Genomic DNA, 26152 nt, shown 5'->3' on the forward strand with positions numbered 1-26152 from the left:
AAAGCCTTGGCATAACAATGTGCACATAAACAGATGGAGGTAGTATCACATACAAAACTTATAAAAAAGGCTGTGCAATGGCAAAGCTATCATTTGTACTCAGGCGGTTCATGTGAAAAGGTTTCCAACACAATTATGAGTGCACAACAGAAATTAACTGACTTTGAATGCAGAATGGTAGTTTGACCTAGATGTACTGGACATTCCATTTGGGAAATTGTTAGGGAATTCGAGAGTCTGAGATCCACAGTGTCAAGAGTGTGCCGAGACCACTAGACATTACCTCTCACCATGAACACAGCTGCCATGGGCCTTCACTTAACAACCGAAACCAGTGGCGTTTGCACAGAGTTGTCAGTGCTAACACACGAGCAACACTGCACGGAATAACTGCAGAAATCAATGTGGGACACACGATGAATATATCCATCAGACCAGTACGCGAAATGTAGCGTTAATGGGCTACAGCAGCATATGACCAACACGCATGCCTATGCTAACAGCATGACATCACCTGCAGTGCCTCTCCTGGGCTCGTGACCATATCATCAATAAGGCACTGCGCAAGCTGGTGGTGGCTCATTAATGGTGTGGGCTGTGTTTATAGGGACAGACTGTGTCTTCGGTGTCAAACTGGACCAATCTTTGACTGTAAATGGTTATTTTTGGCTACCTTGAGATTATTTGTTCCCAAATGACGACAGAATTGTAATGAATGACAATGCACCATGTCACCAGGCCACAATTGTGCACGATTGGTTTGAAGAACATTGTGGATAATTTGAGCAAATTATTTGGCCACTCAGATCACCCCAACATGAATCCCATTGAAAATTTATGGCACATAATTGAGAGGTCAGTTCCTGCACAAAATCCTGCACTGGCAACAATTTCGCAACACAGGCAGCTACAGAGGCAGCATGGCTCAATATTTCTGCAGGGGACTTCCAACGACTTTTTGAATCCACACCATGGGTGAACTACTGTACTATGCCAGTAAAAGGTCGGCACAGTATTAGGCGGTATCCCATGACTGTCATATCAGTGTATTCGGTCACCTTACTCTGAAAGGAACCTAGCTGGTAAACAATTTGAACAAAAAGGCCCCTTTGTTAAGTTGGTTCCCATACCAATTATATCTACTTCCATATAACTCATATTGACATCTCAGTTTGAATTCTGCAACGAAGTTATTAACTGCATCTTCTTTCATGACAGACCTACAGGAAACTGTGTTTAGTCGTTCCACTTCTGTGGTGTTCTCACTAACGTTACTACTGCCACTGGTATATTTTACATACGAACAAACCTCTTTGAATTTTCTACCAAGTTTTGATCAAGATCTATGTTGCGGAAACTATTAAAAGTGTCACACACTGATATCTACACTAACTTTTGAGTATCTAAACCATTGCCAATCTTGAGAGTCTGCACTCCATTAAATTTGGCACGGTTTTTCTGTTGCCTCAACATCTGTTTGCTGACCTATTTTGTGTACCATGGAATTTTTCATCACTTATTTACCTGGTATAAAACCATCAACTGTCATCAACAATATTTACAAGGAGTACAACTTTGCTTGCACCGTTTGCCAATAGGTGGTGATAACAGTAAGTAGCAGTCGAAAAATCAATTGCAGACGTCTGGCAGTTAGCTTGGACCTCAGTCAACATAACCTCATTCAAACATTAGTCTATTTGTGTCTGCATATTCTCGTCATTTGCGGGAGGCGTTACCCTATTGTTTCAATATGAAGAAAACAGTGGCCGAGTTTCATCCAATGCTCTAAAGTACGTACGGTAAGGACGCTTTTAGTGAAAGAACGTGTCTTGAGTGGTTTTAAAGCTTCAAGAACGGAGATTTTAACATCTTAGACTGGCATAGTGGTGGAAGAGGACAAACGGCGTTAGTGTGTTTCTGAACAGTTGCTTCAGAGGCAAAAACTGAAGGGATTTCCACATCGCATTGTGACCAGGGATGAAAAATGGGTACATTACGATAACCCTAAATGCAAAAAATCATGGAGATATACCGGCCATCCTTCCACGTCGATGGCCAAACCGAATATTCACGGCTCCAAGATCTCGCTCTGCATTTGGCGGGACCAGCTCGGCGTCGGGTACTATGAGGTGTTAAAACCAAGTGAAACAATCACAGGTGCTCGTTATCAAATGCAATTAATGGGTTTGAGCAGAGCATTAAAAGACAAATGGATGCAATACAGCGAAAGGCACGACAACACTTGACCCCACGTTGCAAAACAGGTCAAAATGTACTTGGAAATGTTAAAATGTGAAGTCCTACTCCACCCATCATATTCTCCAGATATTGCTCCCTCTATCACCTGTTTAGATCAATGGCACATGACCTGGCTGATCAACACCTCCAATCTCACAAAGTCACAAACTGGATCGATTCAGGGATCACTTCAAAAGAGGAACAATTTTTTTGACGTGCAGTGTTCGTACATTGCCTGAAAGATGGGAGAATGTAGTGGCCAGCAATGGAAAATACTTTAAATGATACATGTGTAACCAATTTACATATGTCTGCCTGTATATATATATATATATATATATATACACACACCGGTCCTCTTCCCTCCCCCCCCCCTCCTCCCTCCCAAGGTAAGTCTTTCCGCTCTCGGGACTGGAATGACTTCTTACCCTCTCCCTTAAAACCCACATCCTTTCGTCTTTCCCTCTCCTTTCCTCTTTCCTGATGAAGCAACCTCGGGTTGCAAAAGCTTGAAATTTTTGTGTGTGTGTGTGTGTGTGTGTGTGTGTGTGTGTGTGTGTGTTTTATTGTTTATATTGTCTCTATCAACATACCAACACTTTCGTTTGGTAAGTTACAGCTTCTGGTTTTTTTTTTCTTTTTCTTTTTTTAATGAATATAATAGAGGGAAACATTCCACGTGGGAAAAATATATCTAACAACAAAGATGATGTAACTTACCAAACGAAAGTGTTGGCTTGTTGATAAGACACACAAACAAACACGAACACAAAATTCAAGCTTTCACCAACAAGCAACAATACCTCCATTATGACAGCTGCCACCCATTCCACATCAAACGGACTCTTCCTTACAGCCTAGGTCTTCGTGGCAAACGAATCTGCTCCAGTCCGGAATCCCTGAACCATTACACCAACAACCTGAAAACAGCTTTCGCATCCCGCAACTATCCTCCCGACCTGGTACAGAAGCAAATTACCAGAGCCACTTCCTCATCCCCTCAAACCCAGAACCTCCCACAGAAGAACCCCAAAAGTGCCCCACATGTGACAGGATACTTTCCAGGACTGGATCAGACTCTGAATGTGGCTCTCCAGCAGGGATACGACTTCCTCAAATCCTGCCCTAAAATGAGATCCATCCTTCACGAATCCTCCCCACTCCACCAAGAGTGTCTTTCCGCCGTCCACCTAACCTTCGTAACCTCTTGGTTCATCACTATGAAATCCCCAAACCACCTTCCCTACCCTCTGGCTCCTACCCTTGTAACTGCCCCCGGTGTAAAACCTGTCCCATGCACCCTCCCACCACCCCCTACTCCAGTCCTGTAACCCGGAAGGTGTACACGATCAAAGGCAGAGCCACTTGTGAAAGCACCCACGTCATTTACCAACTGACCTGCCTACACTGTGAAGCTTTCTATGTGGGAATGACCAGCAACAAACTGTCCATTCGCATGAATGGACACAGGCAGACAATGTTTGTTGGTAATGAGGATCACCCTGTGGCTAAACATGCCTTGGTGCATGGCCAGCACACCTTGGCACAGTGTTACACTGTCCGGGTTATCTGGATACTTCTCACTAACATCAACCTGTCAGAACTCCGGAGATGGGAACTTGCTCTTCAATATATCCTCTCTTCCCGTTACCCACCAGGCATCAACCTCCACTAATTTCAAGTTGCCGCTGCTCATACCTCACCTGTCATCTCTGCCCAAACTCTTTGCCTTTACAAATGTCTGCTTGTGTCCATATATATCTCAAAAAACAAAGATGATGTGACTTACCAAACAAAAGTGCTGGCAGGTCGAAAGACACACAAACAAACACAAACATACACACAAAATACTAGCTTTTGCAACCAAAGGTTGCTTCGTCAGGAAAGAGGGAAGGAGAGGGAAAGACGAAAGGATTTGGGTTTTACGGGAGAGGGTAAGGAGTCATTCCAATCCCGGGAGCGGAAAGACTTACCTTAGGGGGAAAAAAGGACGGGTACACACTCGCGGGGAAAAAAGGACAGGCGTGCACACACACACACACACACACACACACACACACACACACACACACACACACACACACATATACAGACACAAGCAAAAGCTAGTATTTTGTGTGTATGTTTGTGTTTTATCGACCTGCCAGCACTTTCGTATGGTAAGTCACATCATCTTTGTTTTTAAATATATTTTTCCCGCGTGGAATGTTTCCCTCTATTGTGTGTGTGTGTGTGTGTGTGTGTGTGTGTGTGTGTGTGTGCGCGCACACGCCTGTCCTTTTTTCCCCCCTAACGTAAGTCTTTCCGCTCCCGGGATTGGAATGACTCCTTACCCTCTCCCTTAAAACCCACATCCTTTCGTCTTTCCCTCTCCTTTCCTCTTTCCTGACGAAGCAACCGTTGGTTGCGAAAGCTTGAATTTTGTGTGTGTGTTCGTGTGTCTATCAACATGCCAACACTTTCGTTTGGTAAGTTACATCATCATTGTTATATGGACAGAGGTATTTACACATTCCCTTTTCTGTCGTTTGTGCTAATATATTATTCTTTCATTTCACTTTATTTTATTACACTTTATTTAATTTCATATAGATTATAATGGCCTTCAGACGAGATAGATACCTCACTAATGAAGAAATAGAAGAAATAATAAACAGTGATATGTTCTATAATGTGGTGTCAGATGATCGGACCATATTGATATCACCGTATGTCCTCCTGAAGTAGACTGTATAACTGACAAAGAAGAATGTCTAGACAATGTTACTGGAACCGTGGAAATCTCAGATGTGCCAGGGGCTATTGAATTACATTATGTTGCATCAGAGAATAACGAAGAAACTGTATGTAAAACTTCACTGCCAAGTACATCCCAAGATTCCAGAAGTAAATCGAAGAAGAGACGTCTTACTGATGAGAAAAGCAATTGGAAAGACACCTCCAGTTTATACAAAGCTGTCTGAAACTAGTGAGCATGACATTAGCACAAAGAGAGAGGAATTGAAGGAACAACTTTCTTCCTTGACTTCTCTGAAGGAGATGTTTGAAGAACTGATGAAAACATATGAGTTCATAGTCAAAGAAACTGTGAGATATGCAATAAATATGAAGAGTATGCAGGATTTTATCCTCACAGTTGAAGAAGTGAAGGTCTTTGTCAGATTTCTTTTTGCTGGCTACCATAAGCTCCCTGCTGAGAAGCTATACTGGTCTGAAGATGAAGATGTTGGCATACCAATTATCAAGACAGCTATGTCAAGGAATAAATATCAGAAGTTGAAAACATTGCTCCATTTTCAAGATAATGACTTAGTCAATGAAAACAAACATGACTGCGGATTCAAAATTAGACCTCTCTTGAAAATGATAAATGAATCTCATCAAAAATTTGGAATATTTGAGGAAAATTTGTCAACTGACGAAATGATAGACAAATACTATGGGCGAAGTACGCTGAAACAGTTTATCTGAGGCAAGCCTATTAGGTTTGGCTGTAAGTTGTGGTCTCTCTGTGGAGCAAGTGGCTACTGTTTCAAATTTGATTTATACTGCAGAAAGGATCCAGAGGATACTGCAAGGGATGACCTACTATTGGGATCAAGAGTAATCCTGAACATGCTGGACTGCATTGAAAACCCCGAGCATCATTGTGTGTACTTTGACAATTTCTTCACTAGTAGAGATCTTCCGATTCATCTGAGAAATTTGGGTTTTCGAGCAAGTGGGACTGTCTGAGAGAATCGAGTTGGTGACTGTCCACTACTGAGCACCAACGAACTGAAAAAGACAGTTCGAGGAAACTATGACTACCAGTTCGACAGGAATGGTGAAGTCTTATTTGTTCAATGGCACGACAACAGATGCGTTACAATTGGTACAAATTTTGACAAAGTTGAACCTTTAGGAGCAGCTACACGGTACAGTAGACAAGCAAGTAAGAAGACGCAAGTGCAACAAACTGCCGTTTTGAAGTTACATAACATGTACATGGGAGGTGTTGGCCACCATGACTAGTCAGTTGGAAAATATGTGATGGCAATTAGAGGGAAAAAAGTGGTACTGGGTCCTATTTACACGTATGCTGGAAATGGCCCTCATAAATGCCTGGCTCTTCTACAGACTAGTATATGGGAAAAATGCACTGGATTTACTGGATTTCAGACTTGCTGTTACAGTTACAAACCTGAAATTGGACACTGGAAGACAGAATATTGGACGTCCAATGAAATACCGATCAAGTCAGTTGACAGTGATACCAGATATCAGGTTTGATGGAATTGGTCATATGATTGACAAAAGAAGCACGCAAAGAAGATGTGTAAGAGCTAAATGTAACGGGAAACCAAAAACATATTGTGTTAAATGCCTTGTAACACTGTGTGTTAAGGGTTTTGTACCATTTCACAAGAAATAAATAGTTAAGACTTGAATACAGTTTAGTATGCTATACAATACTGTTAGATCCCAGCGTCCTATATTGAGGCCAGCCATTATATCAGCATGTACAAATATTCTTTGGCTATTTTTGTACTTATTGTGGTTCATACATTATGTGCATTATAGTTAAGGAATAAAAATTCAATTAAAAAAATTGGGACTTAATGGGTTAAAGTACTGCAGTCTTTTATAGGCTGTCCCTTGTTTCGCTTTCGTTACAAACTTCAAAGCTCACTCAAAGTATGAACATCTTTCTCATTAGTTTGGTAGGTCTTGCCCCCATAGAACTATGCATAAACCCAAAAATTGACACCCTCAACAGGTCTGACAACTTCAACACTTACAATGTTCCGTTTATCTGGACCACTTCAAATGAAGTTAATAATGTCCATCTCCCCTCCACATTAACTTAAGTCGTCTCTTGCAAAGTGAGCTCACGACTTCTGATTCTCTTTATCAATGCTGACCTCACTATTTGTACAGCCAAGAGCCTCTTAAATACACTGGCTCTTGTCAGAGCACTGAGGTTAAGCAATGTTGGGCATAGCCGGTACTGGGTGGGAAACTATGTGGGTCGCACACACACACTGTTGGCTGCTTTCCCTTTGCCTTCAAGGTAAAATGGGTGACAGTATGAAGTTTCTTATCACCAGATTTTGCGCCAGTGTCCACAATTAAATTCCAAACTCTCTAGAGTCTCACGAAGTGAGACCCTGTGACACTGTTGATGGTGATCCATCAATCAGGTGTGGACATTAAGCTCTATGGCCCCCTTGGTGCTACTAGAGAGAAGTAGGCTATGTGCCGGCACCAGACTTCATCCTCTCCTTTCTCCATTCACCAGCCCCCCCCCCCCCCCCAAACACAAACAGGACACCACACTGCACGCACAACAACTATGCTTGCCTACACTTACCAGATACACTTAAACACGCTACTTTCGCACTTTACAAAGGGGCCAGTAAGCAAGGAGGACAGAAAAGATTTCAAATCATGTGGCTGAACCTACCCTTCCAGGACTCCCAAGTAACAACGCAATATGACTTCTACAGCAACATTTACATCTACACCTGCATCTATATTCTGCAGACCATGGTAAGATGCTGGACATAGGGTAAAGCCCAGTGTAGCAGTTATTGTGGTTTCTTCCTGTTCCATACACATAGGGAGCACAGGAAGAATGACTGACTGAATGCTTCTGAGCATGCAGTAATTATTCTAACCTTATCCTCACAATTGCAAAGTGAGCAGTAAGTAGGGGATTGCAGTATATTCTTGAAGTCATCATTTAAGGCAGATTCTTGAAACTTTGTTAGTAGACTTCCTCAAGGTAGTTTACATCTGAGTTTCTTCTGCATCTCTGACACTCTCCCATAGGTCAGACAAACCTGTGACCATCCATGCCGCCCTTCTCTGTATATGTTCAATATCCCCCTCAGTCCTATTTGGTATGGGTCCCCTCACACTTGGCCACCTTCTAGAAATAGTTGCAGAAGTGATTTGTAAACAATCTCCTTTGTAGACTGATTTTATTTCCCCAATAAACCAAAGTCTACAACCTGCTTTACTTACGACTGAATATACGATCATTCCATTTCATACCCTTACACCCAGGTATTTGTATGAGTTGGTAGATTCCACCAAAACTCATTGTTGTTATTAGTCATAAGATATTACATTTTTTCATTTCGTAAAGTGCAAAATTTTACCTTTCTGAAAATTTAAAGCATGTTACCAATCTCTGCACCATGTTGAAGACTTATCAACATCTGACTGAATATTTATGCAGCTTCTTGCAGATAGTACTTCATTTTAGACAACTGCATCACCTGCAGAAAGTCTGAGGTTACTACTGATATTGTCTGCAAGACCACTAATGTACAATATGAATAGAAAGGGTCCCAGCAAGCTCCCTTCGGGCACACCTGTAGTTACTTCTACATCTGATGGCTACTCTCCATCCAAGATAAAATGTTGCACCTTCCCTAACAAAAAGCCCTCAATCCAGTCACAAAGTTCCCATAGAACTGTACCTTTGGCAATAAGCATAGGTGTGGAATTGATCCAAATGCTTTTTGGAAATCAAGAAATACTGTATCTACCCGACTGCCTTGATAAAAAGCTTTCAGTATGTCATGTGCAAGTTGGGTCTCACATGATCAATGCTTTTGGAATCTGTACTAGCAAGCATTGAGGTGGTCATTCTGTTCAAGATACCTCTCATTATGTTTGAGCTCAGAATAAATTCTAGATTCTACAACAAACTGATATCAAGGATACAGGATGATAGTTTTGCAGATGCCTTATTACCCTTATAGCAGACACATGTAACCTGTGCCCTTTTTTTTCTTCAAGAACTGAGCATGGTTTTTGTTCAAGGGATCGAAAAAAGATTGCATTTAAAAGACAGGCTAGCTCAGGAGAAAATTCAGTATAGAACCTGACAGGGATTCCACTGAGACCTGAGCTTTGTTCAATTTTAATGATCTCAGTTGTCTCTCAAATCCACTGACACTAATACTTATTTCATTCATCCTTTCAGTGTTAGGAGGCTTAAATTGGGGCAATTCTTCTAGGTTTTTCTTTCATGAAGGAACAACTGAAAATGAAGTTACGGCATTTCAACTTTTCTTTGCTACCTTTGATTTCATTTCATGCCTAATTTGCTACGGACTGTACACAAACTTTGGAGCCACTGACAGCCTTTACATACAGCAAAATTTCTTTGGTGTTGTGAAAGATTATTCAATTATATTCTGCTGCGTAAGTCATCAAAGGCATCACGCATTTCTCTTGACAGCCACATGCTTTTCATTCAGCATCTATCTATCTATGGTCCAAAAAACCACAAGCTTGCAGCGGAGTACTCCTCAGTCATTATCAAGTGACAGCAACTGTCTTTCAGTTGGTGCTACTGCCTTTATATAGCTGTGCTGCCTTCCATGACATCACTGGTGTTCACTCCATCGGCATATGATATGCAATAATGTTTTTGTTGTGTGCCTGCTTCAACTTTCAGATGGCCAGATCCAAAGCTGTGCTTAACTGCAGGCTGCCATCTTTATCAAGGATGTTGCCACAAATTTTTATCTCACTTCTATTATGCTATCCCAGAAACTATTAGTCCGAGTAATAGCATATGTCTCTAACCGCAATGTGGTGTCCATTTTCTAGAGCATGCTCTGCTACTGCTGATTTCTTAGGGTTCCAAAGGTGAAAGCAGTTCTCAGGTTCTACACAGCACTGTTCAATAATACGAACAGTCTGTCCGAATAAACTGTCCATGACCACACGGTATCTTTTATACTCCTGGAATTCTGAGGTCTACATCTTTCACAAGATTCACTTGTCAAATTTTTGTTGGAGTCCTGGAAACCGAACCGTCTGTGCCTCTTCATAATCTGGTTAATCTTTCCTGTTAATGAGCCACAAAATGGCAAAAACACAATCTTGCGTAACTCTTCCTCAGGGTCCTACAGCTTACATGTTCTTGGAAAGATGACTTGCTAAAGCTGGTGGTTGTTTAATAGCTTTTCCTCAGATACTTTCCTGAAATGTCTCAATTCCTACAACAGGTTTTCAGTGTCTGATACAGCTTTCACTCAATGCACCAAGATCCTCAGAACAGAAATTTTCTGCAATGGGTGATGATAATATGTTGATAACAGCAACTAGGCTTTGCAGAAGCTGCGTCCAGGGCAATGACCTCGAAAGTACTTCATAAACAGGTTGGCTGTAACTGGAGCTAATGGGCTCCCCATCGCGAGTGTGGACAGTTCTGCTGGACACACAGTACAGTTGAACAGCACTGTAGAACACAAGAGATGCTTTAGCCTTCAGTACCCTGAGAAATCAGCAGCAGCAGAGCAACCTCTAGAAAACAGACGTCTTATTGCTTTGAAGACCTCAGTTATTACACAGACTGATAGTTTCTGGGATAATAGCATAATACAAGAAGCAATCTAGATAATTTGTGAGAAAACATGCAATAACTTTATCAGTACATATTGCTGTAAACCATGCATTCGTATGTTATAAATCCCTTGCCCGTCTAGCCTGCCCTACCTTTTTCAAATTTCCCATCTTACGCTGTCTTTCCTGAGGAACAGACTATTAGTTTCAATGATTACGAGACTATCTGAACGAGGGTGGTTTGATAAGTCTTGTAAAAAAGGAACTACATTTGTTTTGTAAACAATCCATCTTACTTCTTAACTTTGTTCAGCAATCTTCCAGCTTTCTCATCCTATTGAAAAATATTATGTTCTATCAAATTCTGAAAAAAATACTCATTGACTTCAACTATAATTTCCTCATTTGATGAGAAGTTCTTCCCAGGAAGCCAAAGTTTCAAGCTGGGGAACAGGAAAGTCACTTGGGACAAAGTATGATGAATAGGGTGGACGTGGAACTAATTCCAAGAACAAATCACACACTTTTACCATTGTTATTGCTGATGTGTGTAATGGTGGATTATCTCCGTGAAACAGCGGTTTTTTGCCTGCCAACCTTTTTTTCCTCTTTAGCCAACAAGTATCAAATGATCCGACAATGAAGCATAATAGGATCCAGTTACAGTTCTGCCCTTTTCCAAGCAATCTATGAGGATTATTCCTTGGGAATGCTGAAAGACAGTGGCCATCACTCTACCAGCTGATAAAATTGTCTTTGCTTTCTTGGGTGCACTTTCACCAGCCTCTGTCCATTGTTTTGACTCATCATGGATCCAGGTTTCATCGACAGCCACAGATCGGAGCAAAAAGTCTCATGGATTGGGATTAAACTTCACCAGACAGTGTGTTTAAATGTGCCAGTTGTGCTTTTGCTTGCCTGAGCAATCATGGCACCCAGCTCATGCACAGCACTGTCATAGCCAATTCTCCATGCAGGATATTATGCACTGACGTACTTGAGAAGCCTACAGTCTCAGTAACCTCAGGAATTTTGATTTGACAGTGTTGCACTGCCATATCATAGATTTTGTCAATGGTTTCCTTAGGGGTGACCTCACTTGGATGGCCAGAGCACACTTCACCTTTGGTGCTTGTACAAAAGTAAACAGTCTTTCACAATAGTGTCGAGTTCGCGTGAAATTTATCCAATTCTGTCGATATGTGCAGCAGTCCAAGCCTTCAATTCTGTTTTCTCCATTTTCTATCACTGTCAACACTGACCAGTTCATATAGCTGTCAATGAACTGTATATTGTACAAGAGCTAACCAACCATGAAACCGCGACAAAAATTTTCCATCATTTCACGAAAACTTACCAGACTTCTCTAATCACACTCTTACTTTTGTGAGTGTCTGGGCAAGTGCGAAATGCCTGATAAATTCTCTATTACCAATGGTCTCAAACAACAATGTGTCCTCATACCAACACTGTTTGCCCCATGTCTCAGTCGTGTTTTATGAGACACCATCTGAACAATGAAGGTGTAGAAAAATACAGAATTGGTAAGGGACTATTTAATCAGTCTGGATTCCATTCTAGAATGTTCACAAATCTCACCCAGGTAACTGAACTGCAGTACGCAGATGATAATGCTTCTCCTGGTTATACATCAACAAAGCTGCAGCCATCTACATTGTTTCAGTGGTGCACATAAACAGTTTGGCCTGATCAATAGCCAAAGAACAAAGGCCCTCACAGAACTAGCCCTTGAAATTGCCTTTCCCAATTTCAATATCTATTTCCAGCACACATTTGGTACAATTAGAGCACTTCCTCTCCCTAGGATGTGCATTATCAACTAACTGATCATTGGAAAAGGATGTGGAGAAAATAATGCTTGATGCCCGCACTGCTTTTGGATGTGACACACACACACACACACACACACACACACACACACACACACACACACACACACACAGTCTTCCCCAACAAAGAGATCCGACACTGCACCAAACTGATGGTGTCTGAGCAGCACTTGTTTCTACCTTGCTCTATGGTTGCAATAAATGGATGCTACAGCAATGTGATTTTAAAAAACTAACAGTTCAACACAAGCTTAGATACCCTATGAAGATAAAAATGGAACACGTTTATACATGTGTTCCTGAAGTGGCGATTAGTAACACTATGAAACTCACCATCACTGGTCACCAGCTCAGATGGATTGGTTATCTCTAGACCACCTTGCCAAATTTTGTGGAAGTGCACACATGCAGAAAGCCCCATAATACTGCTCTGAATAAGGATTAATTCAAGAAGAACCGTAAGAGCCTAAATATTGATCTGTGTAACTGGTGCACCATAACAGATCATACTAGCAGGCACATAACTATTTCCACTACTGTTTTAGATTTTGAGCAGGAACTTCAAAAAAATGAAAGCTGTCAGTGATGTACACTTTACCAATCCCAGCCACACAATCCACACACTATGTGTAATCTGTCACCATACGTTTTATGCAAGGAGCAGTGTGCAAAGCCATCAAAGGCATCTTCACACTTTAACTGCAATGCAATAAAGGAAATACAGTAGAAAAATGGAAACTGGTATGATTATCAAGCAATGATTGGCAGTAGCCCACTGAAATTTAATACTTACAGGTAAATACCCAACAGCAATTCTGTCTCACATTTTTATGATTAAATTTAGATTATTGTCCAAAGACTAATACACTAAAGAGGGAGAAAATCCAAAAAAACTGTAGAAAGGAACAAACCTTTAAATGTGTCTCTGAAATTTAATGATGTCTAACTATTTGTAGTTAAATGACACTTTATAATTTAACATTTACTCAGTTGGACACTACAGACAACTGCTGCCAGATTCTTTGGTAAATCAAAAATAAAATAATGACGTCTAAACATCAACATGTCTTGAGTAATTGTGAGCTGACAATCAGATCATTTATGAAAGCACTGGCCAACAACCATCTTACCTCACTGTCTAGTACTGCCATTGACGACACAGAGACAATTTTTGGTGTGGGCCAAAGCCGGGAACTAGATGAAGCATCAGGTGTTCCTTCTCGACTAGATATGTCATCTGCACTGTTCACAAACCCGTCTTCCTCATAATTTCCCTTCTTTACACTGCTTGTGGACGAGACTGCTGCTCTGGGTGGGCAGCTAGAAGGCCTCTGACGTGAAGGTTCCTCAATATCCACATGGAAACCTAATTCAGGCTGTGAGTGATCAGGAGGTTTGCCTGATGAAAGAGCTCTTGCTTTCAGTCTCTCACTTTTGTTGGTTTTGTGTGTGCCCATAACTGGCACTTCTTGTTCATCAGAGTTAGATGCTGTACTTCCTTTCCGTTTTGGACGAGAAGCTGCGACAGGACTTGAGCCACTGGAGACAACATTTTCTTGCACACTTTGCGTTTTCAGAAAATCTATGCTGATTTTACGCCTTGGTGGTAGTGGAAGAACCTTTGTGACGGGTGTGGCTGCTTGTGTAACTTGTTTCTTGGGTTTTGACAAATGGTATTTGCTCAGGGATGTCAGATTCAAACGCTCCAGCACAACCTTTGGTTGATATTTTGGGGAATGGTAAATGCTTCTAAGTGTTGGCTTCAGTTTTTTTCGCCGCATTTTCAAAGGCACCCTGAAAAAAATTGTAAACTTACACGTCATTCTATAAAACACAAAACTAATACATTTCAGACTACTTTCATACTAAAATTTAACCTAACTTTACCACCTCATGTTTAGTGTAAGTGGGGAGCGATGTGGTCTGCAGCAAGGTGGTTTTATATGCACTTCTTGGTGATGTAAATGCCTGGGCATTTATAAGCTGGGGTAAATACTCAGGATAAATTTCTGGATGAATGGCCAAAATTCATAAATGCACAGCATTTTACATATTTTACAGATTAATTGATACACGGAGCTTAAAAATTTTTTTAAACTGATATTCTGTATTGGAAAAAGTGTTTTGCAACCTGCTTCTGTAGCGGTTGGGTAACAAAGTTGAAGCTACTCGAGAGCTAGGGAAGAGTTATTGGGTGAAATAAATTGGACTATGCATTTTTAATGAGGGCAATTCTTAGGGCAGTACATAATAAACAAGAAAACAAAACCCAAGTTTAAAAGTAATTCTTGAAATATTCATTACATTAAGTAGGTAGCCTGTAAGTAGTATTTTTGCTTATTCTATACTACTGAAACAATCAGAGTAAAGAATGTTTATCCATAACAATTTTAATTAAAGATGAGTCATGCACCGATACCGTTTCCATGAGTCCAAGAATCACCGATTCTGTAGGAATCTGCTAGTATCGGAATCTAGCACAAAATTAGATGATGAAAGGAGCAGAACAAAACATATGGCCTGTCTGAAATGTCAGTAAAACTGACAAAGCATTTTTTTAATCATTGATAACAGTTTAACATTTAAGGATACATTTATTATTAAGAAACACGTGCCAACTGTTTTAATACCTTCAGTAATAATTCTGTTATCAAGGAAAAGCCCACCACCGAGAAACACACTAAAAAAACCCAGTCTACAATCATAGGCCAAAAGCCAGACTCGGCACAAGAAAATGACAAACGCTTATATTAAATGATAAAAGCCCCCTGCCCGAATAAAACACAAAACTAAGCCTGCCATGGCAGGGTCATCTGTTAAAAGGGCAGGGAGTGTATCTGGCAGTGGTGCAAACGTCTGCCTGAGCACAGCTAAAAGGGGACAGGCCAACAAAATGTGGACCACCGTCAAAGTGGATCCGCAGCAACAGAGGTGGGTCCTCACGGCGCAATAAGTGGCTGTGCGTCATCCGGGTGTGTCCAATGCGCAGCCGGCAGAGGACAACAGACTTCTTGCGAGAGACCCACAAGGAGGAACACCACGCACTGGTAGCCTCCTTGATGGCCCAAAGTTAGTTTGGTGAAGGCGGGGTGCTTCATTCTTCACCCCAGGTGCGAAGTACATTCTGCTGCAAAACTGCCCTGAGGTCACTCTCCAAAAGCCCAATCAATAATGCTGGTGCACCGACAGCCTGTTTGGCCAGCATGTCAACATGTTAATTGCCCGGGGTGCCGACATGACCAGGGGTCCACACAAAGACCACAGAGCGGCTGCAACGGGCAAGAGTATGGAGGAACTCCTGGATAGCCATCACCAGATGAGAGCAAGGGAAACACTGGTCGATAGCTTGTAAACCGCTCAGGTTGTCGCTACAGATAACTAAGGACTCACCTTAACAGGAGTGGATATATTCTAGTGCACGAGATGGCGACCAGCTCAGCAGTGAAAACACTGCAGCCAGCCGGCAATGAGTGTTTGTAATGGTCCCCTAGAGTGAGAGCATAACTGACACGACCAGCAACCAACGAACCGTCAGTGTAGACAACGCCAGAGCCCTGATACGTGGCAAGGATGGAAAGAAAGTGGCAGCAGAAGGCCTCAGGAGGGACAGAGTCCTTCGGGCCCTGTGCCAATTCGAGCTGAAGGCATGGGCGGGACACACACCATGGGGGTGTACGCAGAGGGGCCCGGAAAAGAGGAGAGAAGCTCCCCGATGCGAACTGCAATTGTATAACCCAACCGGGGCCGATGTTCTGTAAGACGGACGACAGACTGAGGGAACAGGAGATGATAACTGGGGTGCCCAGGCAAGCTACAAACATGTGTAGCATAAGCGGCCAGTAAATGTTGGCGCTGTAACCGCAGTGGAGGGATACCTGCCTCCACACGTATGCTGTTCACAGGGCTGGTCCGGAAAGCTACAGTGCCAAGTTGGATCCCACTGTGAAGGATGGGGTCTAGCACCCGCAACGCAGAAGGGGATGCTGAACCATAAGCCAGGCTCCCATAATCCACACGGGACTGAATTAACCCCTGGTAGAGCCATAAGAGGGTAGACCAATCTGCTCCCCAGCTGGTGTGGCTCAAGCAACACAGAGCATTAAGATGCCGTCAACACATCTGTTTAAGCTGCCAGATATGAAGGAGCCAAGTCAACCGGGCATCAAGAACCATACCCAAAAACCGATGTGTCTCCACAACAGCAAGAGGTTAGCCGTCAAGATAAAGCCGTGGCTCAGGATGAACAGTGCGTCGCCGGCAGAAATGCCTAATGCAGGTCTTGGCAGCCGAAAACGGGAAGCTATGCGCTACAGCCCAAGACTGTGCCTTGCGGATAGTGCCCTGCAGCTGACGTTCAGCAGCTGCAATGCCAATGGAGCTATAGTAGGGGCAGAAGTCGTCAGCATACAAGGAAGCTGAGACAGACGTTCCCACCGCCGCAGCGAGCCCATTAACTGCAATTAAAAACAGGCAGACACTTAAGACAGATCCCTGCGGTACCCCATTCTCCTGAACTCAGGAGGGAACTGTGGGAGGCCATAACTTGCACGCGGAAGATACGATGTGACAGAAAATTTCTTATGAAAATCGGCAGCAGACCCCAAAGACCACCAACCATGAAGCATAGAGAGGATGTGATGTCGCCTTGTCTTATCGTATGCTTTCTGCATGTCAAAAAAGACAGCGACGAGGTGCTGACAGCGGGCAAAGGCCGTATGGATGGCAGACTCCAGGCTCACCAGATTATCGGCAGCAGAGCGGCCCTTATGGAACCTACCCCGAGACGGAGCCAGAAGGCCCCGAGACTCGAGTACCCAACTCAACTGCCGGCTCACCATGTGTTCGAGCAACTTACAAAGAATGTTGGTGAGGCTAATGGGGCAATAGCTGTCCACCTCCAGTGGGTTCTTGCCAGGTTTCAAAATGGGTATTACGATGCTTCGCCGCCATTGCGAAGGGAACTCACTCTCGACCCAGATACGATTGTAAAGGTCTAGGAGGTGTCGCTGGCAGTCCGCCATGAGATGCTTGAGCATCTGACAGTGGATGCGATCTGGCCTGGGAGCCGTATCAGGACAAGTGGCTAGGGCACTTTGGAATTCCCACTCACTGAACGTAACATTGTAGGATTCAGGGTGGCGCTTGTGAAAGGAAAGGCTCCGACGTTCTAACCACTCTTTCAGGGGGCGGAAGGCCAGTGGGTAATGTGGTGTCACCGCCAGACACCACACTTGCTAGGTGGTAGCTTAAATCGGCCGCGGTCCATTTAGTACATGTCGGACCCGCGTGTCGCCACTGTGAGATCGCAGACCTAGCACCACCACAAGGCAGGTCTCGAGATACGATATAGCACTCGCCCCAGTTGTACGGACGACATTGCTAGCGGACGAAGCCTTCCTCTCATTTGCCGAGAGACAGTTAGAATAGCCTTCTGCTAAGTCCATGGCTACGACCTAGCAAGGCGCCATTAGCCTTACCTACTTTGAGAGTTATCGTATAAATGTCTCAAGAAGAACGTTGTAAACCAACAAAGATTAAAAGTTAAGTATAAAGCAGCTACGTACTTTTCTTGCTACCATTCCATAGTTATCCTGTTCCAGACTTGACGCCAGTCGGCGTGTGTGTACGCGTGCCTTTCGGCTCCCATCTCAGTGTGGCGTAACTAGCTTGTTACGCCACAACAGGTAATTTGCAGAAGCGGAACTCAGAGCAAAATGCTCTGCTAAGCAGTTTGCAAGTATGTCGGAGTCAGTAAAAACTGCTCCATTCAGTGAGAGCGCAGGGACCCAGAAGAACAGGGAATGGCAGATTCTGCGGCAGTAACAATGCCGGTGGTGACCGAGTGAAACACCGCATCAAGGGCATCTTTCGAAAGAGGCTCAATAGTAGCAATGGAGGAGAACAAGTCTCAGTCAGCCCTATTCATAGCCCATCTGCAAGGGTGCCCAGAAGAGTGATGCTGTGGCAGTGACAGAAAGATCGGAAAGTGGTCACTACCACACAAGTCGTCATGCACACTCCATTGGACAGACGGTAAACGGCTGGGGCTGCAGATCGAAAGGTCGATGGCTGATTACGTGCCATGCGCCACACTGAAATGTGTGAAGGCACCATCATTTAAAAGGAAAAGTCGAGCTGTGCCAATACATGCTCAACGGTGCTGCCTTGGCCTGTTGCCACTGTTCCACCCCACAGAGGGTTATGGGCGTTGAAGTCGCCCAGTAACAGAAAAGGTGGCGGCAATTGGGCTATCAGCGCAGCCAGGACATGCTGCGGGACATCATCTGGTAGATGATACAGGCTGCAGACAGTAACAGCCTGTGTAGTCCACACCCGAACAGCGACAGCCTCTAAAGGTGTTTGCAGAGGGACAGACTCTGCTGTGAAGGGAGTGAAGGACATAGATGCAGACGCCACCAGAGACCCTTTCATAAGCTGCCCAGTTCCTATAATAACCCAGAGAGCCACGGAGTGCAGGAGTGTGCATTGCTGGAAACAAAGTTTCTTGAAGAGCAATGCAGAGGAACGGGTGAAGGCTGAGAAGTTGTTGGAGCTCAGCAAGATGGTGGAAAAAACTGCTGCAGTTCCACTGGAGGATGACATTAGCCATGGCCAAGAAAGGAGTGAAGGGACTGGGGAGGCAGATTACGCCGCCACCGATTGAGCACCTGTGCAAGTGCTATCCATTGCGTCGGAGGAACCGGTGAGATCCAGGTCCTCAGTGGACGCCAGGATCTCCACCTCATCCTCAGATGCAGAGCTTGAAGGTTGCAGTGGGGTGGGTGCCACTGCAAGTTCCTTGGTCTTAGATGTCTTTCTTCTTGGACTTATGCCTATTTTAGCACGTAAATAATAAGCCTGACTATATCATGGTAAATCACTAGAAGATTCTCTCTTTTTTTTAGCTTTACCCAATTTTAACTAATGGGCCCAACTCTTATTTGATTTGAACCAAGTGTTCATGGAACAAATGAAACTGCTCTGCTCACCAAAGCACATAAAACACTTATTTATGGAAGACACTGTGGAACATTAGCAATTACTGTTGTAATTGTTTGAGAGTATTATGTCATAGGCTATGAAGTGACAGCAAATAAAAGTGCAGCACTTTGTCATGCTGTATTCCCATGCAGGTATCCTTCGTAACTTCATCTGCAGCCAAATTTGTTTTAACTCCAATGCACCCAACAGAATTACTACTTGCTCACCATTCTATGGTGGTGGAGAACCAAGATCACGTACTGTATAACTTTGAAAGCACTTGAGGAGACAGAATGGATGAGGAATATTGTAGCATGCTTACATCTCATCAGCTTCAGTGTCTAATATCGTATACTGTTCCACAGCATAAACTATAAATCCATTTGCTAAGTGAATCCTAGAAAAGTACTGTATTTCTGATGCACACAAAAGAGCTCACCTGTCTGGATCAATATCTAATCATCACTAGGGGGTCAACCAAAGCGTTCGATTCCACCCGTCTGCTTTGACCCGTGACGTACGGCTGTTGTGTGTGACGTCACGACGGCGCGGAGTTTAGTTTGTGAGAGAGGCGTTTTTGTAGGCGTCCTTTTGATGTGATCGGTGGTGCTCTCTGGTGGTGTGTTTATGTGTTGTGTGTTAGGTGATGTTTTTGTTTAGTTTGTGTGTGTGGCATGTTTATTGGTGGTGTATTGTTGCGGTCAGTGGTTCTACCTGGTGGTGTGTTTATGGGTAGTGTGTTATGGGGCATATGGGTTTCACTTGCGTGCTAGCATTGCGCGTGTGTGGTATCGGTGGTGACTGTGCTTTCAGCAGAATATTTTTCAGTGAGTTAATGATTTTGGTTTTGGTTGTCAGTGATTATGGGAACAGTGCGTTGTCTCTAATAGAATTTCTTCAGCTATTTGGCCTGTTGGCTGAAGTTGTGAAGTGTTCAGTGTGTTGTCAAGAAATGAGGCTTACTAAAGTTCCGGCATCTCTAACCAGGTACGGCTATATGTTGAGGTGTCTCAAGGATAATAGGTCAAGGGAAGTGTTCGATTGCAATTTTGATTTTCTAGGGTTTTTTTGTGGTAGGATTAAGTGTGGTGATGGATGAAAGTTTTGAGATTCATAGTGTGGTATCAGTTGTTTCTATTGACATATATACGTCAAGGGAAGTGATCGATTCCAGTGGATTTTGTGTATAGTGGAATTTGGGAAGGTTGTGGTGTCTTGTTTTTTGTCATTTGGTGTAGTGGCCTGTGTTTATATTTAGTTTGTCCCCACCCAAAAAACCCCCGAGTTCCCACTCTTGTCCTGTTAGTTTGATTAGGTTTTTTGTGGAAGGTGTGTGTGTGTGTGTGTGTGTGTGTGTGTGTGTGTGTGTGTGTGTGTGTGTGTGTGTGTGTGTGTTTTTCGTTCTTAGGTGTATTTTTGTGTTTGTTGTCTTTTTTAACTAAAGACATCATAGGCACTGGTCATTTCCACCATATTTGTCATGTCATGGGTCAAAGCAGACGGGTGAAATCAAATGCTTCCATATTTCCCATCAGGGTATTCCTTTAAAATCTTAAAACATTGACGTAAAAACACTCTGAAGCTCATTACTTTCGGTATCCCAATAAATTTACAATAAATCAAACACTTTTTGCAACCAGCTGGAGAAAAAAGGAAAGAAAAAAGCCCTATCTGTATCAAACAGAACAAAGTGCTCTGAAGAAACCCTCAATGCTTATGAAAGATTTATGAAATATTTTATTAATACATGGGTAAAGCTCTTTATGGTTCTGATAACAATTGAGAGCTACATGCACAGCATTCAGTCTACAGTCACAGTTGGCTCACAACCCTTAATTCTACTGCTATAAACCTTTGCATCGAATAGGCTCTATTTCCAGATGTTATGCCGTTTTCATCATTTCAATTCTAATTTTTGCTATTTACAAATTACACGGAAAATGACCTTCCTCCAGGCAATTACAGAGCCAAATTTTTTGTCTGCTGGGTTGCTTAGCATATTGCTACATTCATTTATTCAATTACATATCTGTTTTAATGAAAGTTTCGTTTACAAATCACTTGCTGACAGAACATGAAACCAAACAACAAAAAATGGAATTGAGAAATACCCGGATAAACATGACATCTATGATCATGGTTATCCCAACATACCACCTCCAATAGGACCACACCTACTAAACTACTGTGGTGTTCTAAACACTCTTCAGATTGACAACTGCTTTACTTAATACAAAGAATAGACTGTCACAGACTCACAAGAAAATTAATTATTTTGCAAAATTGAAAACAGCTAACCTGCAGATAAAGAAAAACACAGAAAGGATACAGAAAAATGCAAAATTACCCAAGAGGAAATCCAACTTCTTCAATTTTGATTGAAGAAAGAAGGGAATAGGTGTGGAGGACAATGAAAGTAAGAAAAACTGACAATAGTCAGTAACTGCCCGTACAAATAAAGTAACAAAGTATAGGATTTCACTACAGTCAGCAAGTCTTCATGATGGGCATACAAACGGAAATTTCAGTGACAGCCAATAGTTGAAACTAACAAGGCATATGCATGAAATGATTTGGTTAACACAAGGGAAATCCACATCAGGATTACTGAGCTAGGTAAACAAACCAGAGTTTAAACATCTTCTTAAGAAAATTTTTTGCACTACCAAAGGAATTTAATGGCTTTCCCTTATAAATAAAGCATGTCCAACATATCTACAGGGTGTTACAAAAAGGTACGGCCAAACTTTCAGGAAACTTTCCTCACACACAAAGAAAAGATGTTATGTGGACATGTGTCCGGAAACGCTTAATTTCCATGTTAGAGCTCATTTTAGTTTCATAAGTATGTACTGTACTTCCTCCATTCACCGCCAGTTGGCCCAATTGAAGGAAGGTGATGTTGACTTCGGTGCTTGTGTTGACATGTGACTCATTGCTCTACAGTACTAGCATCAAGCACATCAGTACCTAGCATCAACAGGTTAGTGTTCATCACAAACGTGGTTTTGCAGTCAGTGCAATGTTTACAAATGCGGAGTTGGCAGACGCCCATTTGATGTATGGATTAGCACGGGGCAATAGCCGTGGCGCGGTACGTTTGTATCAAGACAGATTTCCAGAACGAAGGTGTCCCGACAGGAAGACATTCGAAGCAATTGATCAGCATCTTAGGGAGCATGGAACATTCCAGCCTATGACTCGCGACTGGGGAAGACCTAGAACGACGAGGACACCTGCAATGGACGAGGCAATTCTTCATGCATTTGACGATAACCCTAATGTCATCGCCAGAGAAGTTGCTGCTGTACAAGGTAACGTTGACCATGTCACTGTGTGGAGAGTGCTACGGGAGAACCAGTTGTTTCCGTATCATGTACAGCGTGTGCAGGCACTATCAGCAGCTGATTGGCCTCCACGGATACACTTCTGCGAATGGTTCATCCAACAATGTGTCAATCCTCATTTCAGTGCGAATGTTCTCTTTACGGATGAGGCTTCATTCCAACGTGATCAAATTGTAAATTTTCACAATCAACATGTGTGGGCTGATGAGAATCCGCACGCAATTGTGCAATCATGTCATCAACACAGATTTTCTGTGAACGTTTGGGCAGGCATTGTTGTTGATGTCTTGATTGGGCCCCATGTTCTTCCACCTACGCTCAATGGAGCACATTATCATGATTTCATATGGGATACTCTACCTGTGCTGCTAGAACATGTGCCTTTACAAGTACGACACAACATGTGGTTCATGCATGATGGAGCTCCTGCACATTTCAGTCTAAGTGTTCGTACGGCCTCTCAACAACAGATTCGGTGACCGATGGATTGGTAGAGGCGGACCAATTCCATGGCCTCCATGCTCTCCTGTCCTCAACCCTCTTGACTTTCATTTATGGGGGCATTTGAAAGCTCTTGTCTACGCAACCCCGGTACCAAATGTAGAGACTCTTCGTGCTCGTATTGTGGACGGCTGTGATACAATACGCCATTCTCCAGGGCTGCATCAGGGATTCCATGCGACGGAGGGTGGATGCATGTATCCTCGCTAACGGAGGACATTTTGAACATTTCCTGTAACAAAGTGCTTGAAGTCGCGCTGGTATGTTCTGTTGCTGTGTGTTTCCATTCCATGTATATAACCTTCTTTGAGGATTCTTGAACCAAGTGTTAGCTATGATTAAGTTATGCTCTGTGTGTCTACCAGGCGGCTTTCCCCATTCCATATTCACCTACTATATTTCTTCTTTTTCCTACTATAGAATTCCAGTCATCCATGACTATTAAATTTTCGTCCCCCTTCACTATCTGAATAATTTCTTTTATCTCATCACACATTTCATCAATCTCTTTGTCATCTGCAGAGCTAGTTGTCATATAAACTTGTAATACTGTGGTAGACATGGGCTTCGTGTCTACCTTGGCACAATAACGCGTTCACTATGCTGTTTGTAGTAGCTTAGATGCATTCCTATTTTTTATTCATTATTAAACCTAATCCTGCATTACCCCTATTTGATTTTGTACTTATAACCCTGTATTCACATGACCAGAACTCTTGTTCCTCTTGCCACCAAACTTCACTAATTCCCACTATATCTAACTTTAACCTATCTATTTCCCTTTTTAAATTTTCTAATCTACCTGTCCGATTAAGGGGTCTGACATTCCACGCTCCGATCCGTAGAACGCCAGTTTTCTTTCTCCTGATAACGACGTCCTCTTGAGTAGTCCCCACCCAGAGATCCGAATGGGGGACTATTTTACCTCCAGAATATTTTACCCAAGAAGAAGCCATACTCATTTAACCATACATTAAAGCTGCATGCCCTCGGGAAAAATTACGGCTGTAGTTTCCCCTTGCTTTCAGCCGTTCGTAGTACCAGCACAGCAAGGCCGTTTTGGTTAGTGTTACAAGGCCAGATCAGTCAATCATCCGGACTGTTGCCCCTCTTCAGGAACCACATGTTTGGCTTCTCAACAGATACTCCTCTGTTGTAGTTGCACCTACGGTACAATTATCATTATCACTGAGGCACGCAAGCCTCCCCACCAACGGCAAGGTCCATGGTTCATGGGGGGGAGGGGATGGAGATACATATAAATGTATTTTTGAACAGTTTGAATTAATGATTAACAGATTTTTAAGAGTGAAATAAAGGTTGTTTATTTGTGGAGATTTTAATATTGAATGGGAGATTCAAAACAACAAGACTACAGAACATTTTTGAATATTTTAAGATGTTTAAACTTACACTTCACAAACAAGTGTCCTACTGATAATGATGCATGTTTACACGAAATTATTGTTAATTTGCACAGAGGAAAATGTGTGGCTGACACAGTATTTGCAGATCACATTCCATTGTTTTTAACACTTTATCATACACAACCAACTTTTTCAAATGAATTTAGTGTGGCATGGCTAAAAGGTCAAAGAGAGGAGCACATTATGTTACTCATTGACAAGTTAAAGAAAACAAATTGGGAATCTGTATATGAGTGTCAAACAGGAAAAATTAGATTTTAAAATAATTTTGATGACTTTTTTAAAAAATGAACTGGCAGAAATTAGAGAAAATTGCTCATACTCTATTGAATATATGACAGTGAGGATAATCGAAGGGCTGCGCAGAGGATATGGTTTACAATGCTTTTGGGAGTAAAAAGTACTACAAAGTTAAGCTGATAAAAGCCAACAAAGTTGCATGTGAAAGTAACATAAAGGGTGCTCCAAATAAGTGTAAAGCAGCATGGTATGTCAAATTTTGCATGATCCACCCAGATTGAATGAATACTTTGTCACATCAGTCACAGAATTTGGAGCAAAATTAAGGCCACAGACACATCTGCAAGGGACCTTCCTGGTCCCCAACTGTCTGAAGGGCCTTTGTTTCATTGGGATTAAATCACACCTGATGTGGTCAGTAAAACTTTCTCGAAATTCCAAAAGTATGGTCCCCTGCGGATGTCTAATTATGTTGTCAATGAACAATTTGTAACGTGAACATTTTTCTCTATAAATTTTCACTAACATATTTCAGAGGATGGTAAGCAAATTTCCTTGATCAAGCAGTTCTTCAGGTACACTGCTCTGTAATTGGAGATCTGGATTAGCATGTGTGACTGTTTTTCATTTTGCCATTTGTTTTTCTTCTTATCGTATGTAGCTGGTGGATGTTTTGTAGACCCGAAAGTTTACAAGTTGGATGTGCAAGATAAGTGTCCTTTTAAGAGGAATTTGTCCCCATAAAATTGTTGGGCTGTGGGCAGGTGCTTGTCTGCAGTTAGTGAGGCTGGCCTTCTCATTTCCCCAGCCTGCTCTTCAGAAGCATTGTGGAACACATGTTCTGTCAAAAGAAACACGGAATTCCTCACAGAAGCCTTTTAGCCAAATAAGAGTTCTACACACTTATGGTTTTACTCAGTCGAAGTGTTCGTACACTTAACAACATATTCGGTGACCGATGGATTGGTAGAGGCGGACCAATTCCATGGCCTCCATGCTCTCCTGTCCTCAACCCTCTTGACTTTCATTTATGGGGGCATTTGAAAGCTCTTGTCTACGCAACCCCGGTACCAAATGTAGAGACTCTTTGTGCTCGTATTGTGGACGGCTGCGATACAATACGCCATTCTCCAGGGCTGCATCAGCGCATCAGGGATTCCATACGACGGAGGGTGGATGCAAGTATCCTCGCTAACGGAGGACATTTTGAACATTTCCT

General features: G+C 42.6%; 1 protein-coding gene across 3 annotated transcripts in view; it reads right to left on the reverse strand.

Annotated features, from left to right (window-relative positions):
* Positions 1-26152, reverse strand: part of LOC126474176 (uncharacterized) — a 47111-nt gene that overhangs the window by 18431 nt on the left and 2528 nt on the right. For all 3 annotated transcript variants that reach the window (XM_050101637.1, XM_050101638.1, XM_050101636.1), the window contains exon 2: positions 13568-14231. In XM_050101637.1, coding sequence (XP_049957594.1) covers positions 13568-14218 — 651 coding nt within the window. In that variant the 5' untranslated portion in view covers positions 14219-14231. The remainder of the gene's footprint in view (positions 1-13567; positions 14232-26152) is intronic.

Source organism: Schistocerca serialis, chromosome 4, assembly GCF_023864345.2.
Source record: "Schistocerca serialis cubense isolate TAMUIC-IGC-003099 chromosome 4, iqSchSeri2.2, whole genome shotgun sequence".
Taxonomy (NCBI): Eukaryota; Metazoa; Arthropoda; class Insecta; order Orthoptera; family Acrididae; genus Schistocerca; species Schistocerca serialis.